We start from the raw sequence: 10,352 nt of genomic DNA, 5'->3' as shown, positions 1-10,352 counted from the left end.
ACCTACTTGAGAGCTGTTTGATAATAATAGGAAGTGTAGTGATACTGCTAAAAGTAACTTATCACAGACAAAGGGTGCAACCAGATTACACACTCAGAGCCATCTCTGAAACACAGAAGAAACTCAAATTGATGAGACTGACCTTTGTAATGGTCATGATTCAAGCTATAGTGTTTTTTTATTTTTCAAATTCTAATGAGGCGCAAAGTATTTTACAACCACCAATTCCTGTCATATTTGTGCTGGACAAAATCTATGATTGTTTCCGATTGTGTTTCTACTTGTGTGTGTACAAACCGATGAGGGAGACCACCAAAACACTCCTGTCCTGTAGGAGGGGGAACCCATCAACGATTGACGTCAGTTCAAGGTGCAGGGGACAAACCAGAAAACGTGACAACGACAGTCAATCCACAGAGAACATACCCAACAATGTGATAACGTTAGTCCAACCAACAGAGAACACATCCAACAACGTGATAACGTCAATCCAACCAACAGAGAACACACCCAACAACGTGATAACGTCAGTCCAACCAACAGAGAACACATCTAACAACGTGATAACGTCAATCCAACCAACAGAGAACACACCCAACAACGTGATAACGTCAGTCCAACCAACAGAGAACACATCCAACAACGTGATAACGTCAATCCAACCAACAGAGAACACACCCAACAACGTGATAACGTTAGTCCAATCAACAGAGAACACATCTAACAACGTGATAACGTCAGTCCAACCAACAGACAAGACACCCAACAACGTGATAAGGTCAGTCCAATCAACAGAGAACACACCCAACAACGTGATAACGTCAGTCCAACTAACAGAGAAGACACCCAACAACGTGATAAGGTCAGTCCAACCAACAGAGAAGACACCCAACAACGTGATAACGTCAGTCCAACCAACAGAGAAGACACCCAACAACGTGATAAGGTCAGTCCAATCAACAGAGAACACACCCAACAACGTGATAACGTCAGTCCAACCAACAGAGAACACACCCAACAACGTGATACCGTCAGTCCAACCAACAGAGAACACACCCAACAACGTGATAACGTTAGTCCAACCAACAGAGAAGACACCCAACAACGTGATAAGGTCAGTCCAATCAACAGAGAACACACCCAACAACGTGATAACGTCAGTCCAACCAACAGAGAAGACACCCAACAACGTGATAACGTCAGTCCAACCAACAGAGAACACATCCAACAACGTGATAACGTCACCCCAACCAACACAGGAGACACCCAACAACGTGATAACGTCAGTCCAACCAACAGAGAACACACCCAACAACGTGATAACGTCAGTCCAACCAACAGAGAACACACCCAACAACGTGATAACGTCAGTCCAACCAACAGAGAACACACCCAACAACGTGATAACGTATGTCAAGCCAATAGGGAACACACCCAAGAAGGAGATACCGTCAGTGCACGGCGAACACACATGTACACCACATCATGATACCTACAGTCCAGCCAACAGCAAGTTATAATAATAGGCTATTTATATTTCGCATATTTCGACATAACTAAAGCGCTATTATTACTCCAGTCACTGGATCAGTGTTCCCTCAACAACCATTCCCTGCTCCCTGGGGAGTATTGGACCCAAGCTGCCTGTTAGGTGCTAGGACTTCCACGTTGTCATCTCATCCTACCTGTTCACCCATTCACTGCTGGGTAAACAGAGGCAGAATTCGATCACATTCACTTGCCCAAGGAGACACAACATGTGTTACATGTGCTTCAGTGTGGGACCGAAGGCCTTGAAACTCCCAGCAGCCAAGCTGCCGAAACGCGGTCATCAATCCAAGGACTCTCTACAACCGACGTTGCTTGACTTCACCTCATCTGTAACCTGTGCGCTGTGCAGAGGACGATGCAGGTTGGCCCCTAACTAATAATGGACTTATGTAACTAGCCAAACACGTGAGTCATATGTCACAGAAATATCATTGTACCAACGATATTGCTTTTAGGGCATATCGTATGCTGGCTCTCGGAGCAGGCTGGTCGAAATTATGACAGACACTTTCAGATATTGTTGAGTTTGGAATTGAATGTGTACTTGCTGTAACGAGATACAACCAATTTTCTTTATTAACTTGGCACATCTTGTTGTTCAACAGAGATCGCTTTTCCTCTACCTAGGGGAGATGGTGGAAAACACTGTGACGTGAACAAGGTAACACATGTGATGGTCAAGACCATTATGTTAAAACCAGGCGGTGGTGAAAAGTATTGTCATTGAGCATTGCTGACTGCAGCATACAGTTGGTTGGTTGTTTAACGCCGCACTCAGCAATATTCCAGCTATATGACGGCGGTCTGTAAATAATCGGGTCTGGACCAGACAATCCAGTGATTAATATCATGAGCATCGATCCAACAATTGGGATCGATGACATGCATCAACCGATTCAGCGAGCCTGACCACCCGATCCCGTTAGTCGCCTTACGACAAGCATAGTCACCTTTTACAGCAAGCATAGGTTGCTGAAGACCTATTCTATCCCGGAATCTTCACGGGTCTGTTCATACCAATATGTTCATACTGATACATACATACTGATGTGTTCATCCTGACACGTTCATATTGTTCATTTCCAAGTTCAATGCAGACTTCAATTCAGAGCATACAGAGAGTGCTGTGAACATTGTTGATTGTGACCATAATGGATTGTCAACACTACTGATGGTGAACATTCTTGACGGATGCAGATATGTGAACTGTCAACGGATTCCCTCATGTTGATGATAGACAATATTGCTTTGCAGGTTTGGGTAAAAAATAACTTGGTCTAAATATTGCACCGAGCTTTATTCCCCTTTATAGCAGCGTAGCTCTAAATTTGTGAAAAAATAGTGTGCATGCTTAATATAGATGGCACTGACAGATATTTATTAGCTTTTTGCATACGACTAGCAATATATAGCATAGTTAGCATTGTCAATATATTATCATTATAGTACATTATGTTTGAGCGCATTTTCTTTCAGTGAGATATTTGCAGTTAACACCAATTTGAACAATATTTGGCCAACTTCACTGTAACCCATTTGAAATTCACCGAAAGGAAGAGCTAAACCCTTTTTTGGAACACATTCCTTCCGCATCTTCCCGAGGCAAGGGAGTTAACTGACTATAAAAGTCCAGTTTCCACCCTTGCCGAACTAGGCTGGTATTGTGGAGTTACATTTTGGCTGGACTAACGAGTCTATGCATAGTTCAATCAAAATCGCGAACCGAAATCGAAATCCGGTTCGTAAACTGTAGGGCAGATTTCGGTCGATTGCAGGATTTGCACAGCATGTGCACCGCCAACTCGTTGTCAACAGATATTTTCCAAATCTTTTCAAGTTTTTGATCAAGGTGCTCACGTGATTCGATGCACTTCGCGATGTAAGACCCTTATATCACAATAAAGATCTTGATTGTCGACCAGATCGTCTTGACTGGGCCAAATGCAAGTGATACGGTCTGATTGGCCCATAGGAGAGGCAGAGAAGGGACTTTTAAACTCTCTTGACACGGGAAGATGTCCTTCCGGGGCATCCAGCTGTGAACAAATTGATATTGCATAACCTGAGGCAAACTAATATGTTTATGTTTCTAGTATTTGACCAAACTATCTCTATATGATTGTTTATATAACTGTTGTGTTCATGAAAAGTGTTGCACTAATGTTAAGATAATGTATATTACCGAAGCGTATTGGGGAAGGGACGCATGGGCGGATACAGCTTTTTTTAAAAGGGGTGGGGTGGGGTGGGGTGCACAATTAAGATCTATTTATTGTCTTTGGTGGTAATTTATACGGAAATAAAGATTTTTTTCGAAATAAAAAGGGGGGTACTGCATTCCGAAGCTCCATCAAAATCTCCACAAAGAGAGATACATTGCTCGGTCCAGCAAATGTACCACCAAATCTCTGACTCAAAGACTAACCATAATCCCTAACATGGGCGGGTACAGCCTTTTTATTTCGAAAAAAATCTTTATTTCTGTATAAATTACCACCAAAGACAATAAATAGATCTTAATTGTGCACCCCCCCCTTTTCATAAAAAGCTGTATCCGCCCATGCCTAATACAATCAAGGAAGGACTTTCTTTACGTTTACAGAACATATTTGAGACAAGTGGAATGAATACCATACGGATTCTCAAAAAACGCAAAGAACTTGCTTGACTTTTTTGCAATCTCAGAATAGAACCAAGTTCCATTCTGTCAAAACTTTTATTTTTCAACTTTGTACACCACTATCCCACATGACAAAGTTTAGGAAAAACTAAAGATCCATGGGGCTTTTGTTACAAAACGTTGTGACCACGGATACAGTTACGTATCTATATTCGACCGCCTCCGTGGTCTAATGGTAGAGCGTCCGCCCAGAGATTCAGGAAAATGTGAAGGAAATGAAAGCAAAAGCCATCTGAAGTTTACTGAGAAAACAATATGTGAAATGCTGGACTTCCTCATTGATAACATCTACGTAACATTTTGGGGTAGGACATTCAGGCAAGAAGTAGGCATCCCCAAGTGCGCTCCCCTTCGTGCGGTTCTGTTTCTTTATGCGTGTGAATCGGAATTTCTGTTTGGATTGGCAAAATCAAAACAAGGTAATCTGGCCAAGTTTAACCTTAGCTTCTAGCTTCGATGCTCTGATATCGTTCCATAACCATCAAATAGCCAATTCCCTTCCACTGATTTACCCACCTGAACTAGAAATAAAGGAGACCAGTGAGACCGCCTCATCTGTTTCATATTTAAATCTATGCATAGAAATTCAGAGAGACAAAACACTCTACACAAGACTGTATGACAAGAGGGATGACTTCAACTTTCCAATAGTCAAATTTCCCTTCATGTCGAGCAATATTCCAGCAGCTCCAGCATTTGGTGTTTACATTTCGAAACCTTTGAAATACAATCGAGCATGCTCTTTCTATCAAGATTTCAAAGACCGTAATACGACTCCTGCTCAGAAGTTGTTTGATCAAGATTATATTATAGTGGTCCTATTATTCCAAATGGTTCACGATATGGCTGAAATATTGCCGATGTGACGTAAAACATTAACTCACTCAAATCGTTCACAAAATTTAAATTAAAATATGATATTTCAATAAGTAAAATATTGTTATAGTGGTCCTATTATGCCAAATGGTTCACAAAATTTAAATTAAAATATAAAATTTCAACAAGTAAAATTGTTTAGTTTAGACTGTAATATTCTAAATACAAATAATACATTGTGTTTTGGGGAAAGACTTATGCAGGTTGCAAGGGGAGTCCACGGAGTACAATAAAAACATGCCGCTGGACATTTAAACAAAGCTCCTCTCACAGTGTCTACAGTTAATCCGTAACGTGACGCACCAATACCATGCGCCAGTGACCAGGATGCGCAATACCGGCTTATTCAGATAATCCGTTTGTTTTAATAAACACGGCAGACATTATTTGGGTAACTTTATGAGAAAATTGTCTTAACTTTAGTTCGCCCCCTACCCACTCTTGGCATTCATTCCAAATCTCAAAATCTCAAAATTACTACACCAGCAACCCTTAACCCCCCCCCCCCCCCCCCCCCACACACACACACACCCCTCCACCCCCCCCCCCCCCCCCCAGGGTTACACCACCACTTCCTTTCCCCCTTTCGAGAACACATTTAATGGCCTGGCGGGCCCGTGTGCGACATAAGCTTGCAGTCGGAAAGCGCACGTAAAATCTCCAATATAAGTAAGTAAGTAACCCAATGTCACATTGTATCTGGGATAAAGCTCGGAACTGCAGCTATCCCTGATGTCATCTTTCGTTAGGAATTTCCATATTCTGTTTTAAGGTAAGACATTTTATGTGTTTTTTCGGATAAGTGAACTAGACTTAGGTTACATGTATTTTATGTTATTTAAGGTTACATGTATTTTATGTTATTTAAGGTTACATGTATTTTATGTGTTAGAATTGTGTTGTGTATATATTCCTGACTTAATGTACAAATAAGATCTTTTTAAATATCACCAGTTGTTAAATTACTTAATGTGCAAAATCATTTTTTTTTATAGATTTCTCTATATTGCTTACATAATATATTTGTTCAAAATAACGATTCATTCGCTAAAAGTATAAATGTGAAATTAAATGAAATTGCATTTGATAATTACAATACTCTAGTTTATCTATTATTTCTGAAATTGGGTTGTTGCAATTGCATATCATTTACATAAGTTAATAATTAGTTAATAATCTTTCAGGTAATTCAGGAAGAAAGTTTTCTTTTCGTGTAACAGTCTTTGTGTTCACATTGTGAACAAAAAGTGGCATTATATTTCATAACTCTCTTTGCTAATTAAGCATCGTAAGTCAGCATTATTTATTATAATTTCCATTAGTGATATATGTACGCTTAGTGTGTAATGTTTATATGCAAATAAACTTATTTTAGAGTCCTGCGTAAAAATAACATATTGTCCCTTTATATTACGGTAAAGACGGTAATACACCGACAGTGTTACCGTATTGTATATATAGTAAGGTCCACATTATGGTGACATATACAATTCAACTGACATTAAAATTGAATATAATGATGCTGTAACGCGTAAGCTTGTGTGTCCTGTATGAAATAAATCCTGGTATGGTTTTAAATATTAAGTACAAGTTTAGATATCTAGCGTTTTATTAATTATTAGCGTATTAAATGTTTGGGTTTATGTAAGCTGTAGGTATTATGTTAAAAATAATGTCATATTGATGAGAAATGATTGTGATGTTGAAAAGAATGTTGATTATGATGTGAATTGTTGTTGGACACATTGTATCTGAAATAAAGCTCGGAACTGCAGCTATCCCTGATGTCATCTTTCATTAGGAATTTCAATATTCTATTTTAAGGTGTTTTAGTCGCGTGAGCAGCACTTGTTCAATTACAACATTCAAGGCCTAAAAGGTTTTTCAAAAGGTCTTATGGTAGACATGTGGAGGACATTTCCAAATTTGACGCATCAGTGACAAAAAATGATGTCCGATGCAATTCCCTAGTTTGACTTGTACCATAAGTTCCCGAGTTTTTGTCAGGTGAACAATTGACTTGCGTTTGCATGTGTTTGTGACGAGTGCCACCGTTGGGGCGATACGCTCACCTTTTCGCGAAAACCTGGTATCATCATTATTTGATAGTGATTCATAAACACAAGTTCATGATATCGTCGGAGTCGTATTATCGACTCTGCTTCGTACCTATTGCTATTCGATATGGTTTTGTCGCTTTATGTACATCATTATATTTTTGGACATATAGCAAGTGTGATTTAGTTAAGTGATTGTTTTCTGTTTATGGTGGCGATATAAACACGAGTGAGTGAGTTTAACGGTTTAACGCCGCTTTTAACAGTATTCCAGTTATATCGCGGCGTGTCAGCTTAATGTGGGAGGAACCCAAAGTGATGCAGGTCTCAGACGTTTACCACTTCGGTGAAACCCACGAGCATTGGTATGGTGCTGAAAAACCTAGAAACATAATAGGGGCGAACAGGGATTTGAACCCACAATCATACGTTTCTGGCGTGCCTAAGGGACGCAACTCTGCATAGCGAATTGTGGCGCCTCAGACGACTGGGCCACCGGACCACCTAAAGTACTTAGACAATATCTCCAACGTTTTTCGTGATAACCGGAATTTGTAACTCATTAAGCGGTTGATCTTTGGACACGCCTTTGTCACAATTTCATTGATATGCCTTTTCCATGAACAATCGCTTTGAAGTGGAATACCCAAGACTTACTGTTTATGACTTCCTACTCCTTGAATGGGAGCTCCGTCCTTATAATTTCAGCCCAATACCGGTATCATATATTGAAGTATTGTCTGGGACAAATGGGTATCCTTCGATATTATCATTTATGTAAAGGACAAACAAAACCTGGCCTAGGGCAGATCCCTGAGGTACCCCAGAGTGTACAGCTCTGAACTGTTTCCACTGATCACTACGGTTTGAACTTCGTAATCCAATGTCTCTGAAGAAATCAAAATCATATGTGAATATGAACTCTTCAAAAAAAGAAAAAAAAGAAACGCACAGATGTAGTTCTTTGAACCTGCCTTCACAAAAAAATCCGGTATATAAATTAGATATATGTTATTGGAAAACGTTGGTGGCCTGACGCAGGCATTGTCGATTTGCAGTGTCTTAAACGGCATTGTTTTCACACTTGTTAACACATGCCATGGAGGAAAACAGTAAAGAAAAATGCACGTGCAAGTTATGGCATTCTTAACTCGTGGTAGTGGGATGAACTCGATCGACGTGTACTTCAACGTCAGAACACGCCGCAGACTCCCACAAATGGCCAACGCGTTACAAGCAGAATGGCGCAGAATTCACCAGGACAGAATTCGTACACTTATCCAGTCAGTGCCGATGAGTTGCAGAGCCGTGATTGCTGCCCGGGGCGGTCACACTAGATACTGAGTTCAGCGCAACCTTGTGGCCTTATGTGACATGACAATGAACAGTTTTCAATGCCTGTTTACAACCACAACATGTGACCATCGAGCTGCAAAATTTCATATTTGTATCTATGATATTAAATTAAATACACGAGCCAGCGCGCATGCATTGTTTTAGCGGAAGTACTCAACTCAGCGCTAATAAGCAGTGCTAATTGGTGTGTGATTGGTTTAATGTAAGGTTGGATTAAGGAGAGGATTCTCCTGTAAACCTTACAGAGTATATTTTCTTAAGATTTAAATCCACCGATGCTTGAGAGGAGGGGGTGTCGCATTCATACTGAGTCGCGTTGTTGGCTAGGGGCCAGCGGTCGCATTCTTTTGGAGACGCATTTATTTCACAATTTACAGTATATCAACCTTATTAGGTACAATACATTGTCCACAGCCTACCTGTGCGTTTCTTTTTTTGAAGAGTGTACATACCAGTGCCTCATAACGCCTGATATCCTTGTGAAGACTGAGAACATGAAAGTTTAATAATGTGTTTCTCTACTGACGAAAATACAAATTAATCATGTATTGTCTGATGAATCAATTGCTTATTAATGACAAACAGGTCTTCAGGTTACATTGTAGTGCAAATTAAAACGTTTCACGGTTGCACAGTTGCGTGGTGAAATTCGATTCAGATTTCATTTGCCTGAACAGGAAATAGTCACTGGGGTCTAAGTCTGGTTCGAACAGTTAAATCGCCCACCCTACAGCCCAGACCAAGCCCCCGCTGACTATTTCCTGTTCCGGCAAATGAAATCTGCCCTACGTGGAAGACGCTTCCAGGATGACGAGGACATAAAGGCTGCCACAGAGGCGTGGGCCAATCTGCGGATATCTATGAAAGTGGAATTAAAAGCTTGAAGGACAAATAGAAGTGTATTGAGGTGAATGGAGATTATATTGAAAAAGAAAGGTGCAAAAGATATTCTGCGACTTGGTCTTATATTGAAGTTCCAAAACTTATTGAACGCCCCTCGTACGTAGCACATTGTGACGTCATGCTTCTATCTTCTTAGATATGTACCGTCAAACATTGTGACGTCATGCTTTATCTTCTTACATACGTATCGTCAAACATTGTGACGTCATACTTCTATCTTCTTACATATGTACCATCACACATTGTGACATCATGCTTCTATCTTCTTACATATGTAGCGTCACACATTGTGACGTCATGCTTCTATCTTCTTACATATGTACCATCACACATTGTGACGTCATACTTCTATCTTCGTACATATGTACCATCACACATTGTGACGACATGCTTCCACTTCTTACATATGTACCATCACGAGATGTGACGTCATGCTTCTATCTTCTTACATATGTACCGTCACACATTGTGACGTCATGCTTCTATCTTCTTACTTAAGTACCGTCACACGTTATGACGTCATGCTTCTATCGTCTTACATATGTAGCGTCACACATTGTGACGTCATGCTTCTATCTTCGTACATATGTAACGTCACACATTGTGACGTCATGCTTCTATCTTCTTACATATGTACCGTCAAACATTGTGACGTCATGCTTCTATCCTCTTACATATGTAACGTCACACATTGTAACGTCATACTTCTATATTCTTACATATGCACCATCACACATTGTGACGTCATGCTTCTATCTTCTTACAGATGTACCGTCACACATTGTGACGTCATGCTTCTATCTTCTCCGAGATGTACTGCACACATTGTGACGTCATGCTTCTATATTCTTACATATGTACCATCACACATTGTGACGTCATGCTTCTATCTTCTTACAGATGTACTGCACACATTGTGACGTCATACT

At 40.3% G+C, this 10,352-nt stretch overlaps 1 protein-coding gene across 1 annotated transcript; it reads left to right on the top strand.

The window, feature by feature from the left end:
* Positions 1 to 299: 299 nt before the first annotated feature.
* Positions 300 to 9,404, top strand: LOC139460388 (uncharacterized). The gene is made up of 3 exons (XM_071241883.1): positions 300 to 1,450; positions 1,778 to 1,912; positions 9,254 to 9,404. The coding sequence occupies exons 1-3, from the start codon at positions 300 to 302 to the stop codon at positions 9,402 to 9,404; spliced, it is 1,437 nt and encodes a 478-aa protein (XP_071097984.1).
* The last annotated feature ends 948 nt before the right edge of the window (positions 9,405 to 10,352 follow it).

This window comes from Haliotis cracherodii, unplaced genomic scaffold (genome assembly GCF_022045235.1).
Source record: "Haliotis cracherodii isolate W230 unplaced genomic scaffold, xgHalCrac1.p SCAF_14, whole genome shotgun sequence".
Lineage (NCBI taxonomy): Eukaryota > Metazoa > Mollusca > Gastropoda > Lepetellida > Haliotidae > Haliotis > Haliotis cracherodii.
The sequence above is the reverse complement of the archived record's forward strand: the minus strand, read 5'-3'. Positions and strand labels throughout refer to the sequence as shown.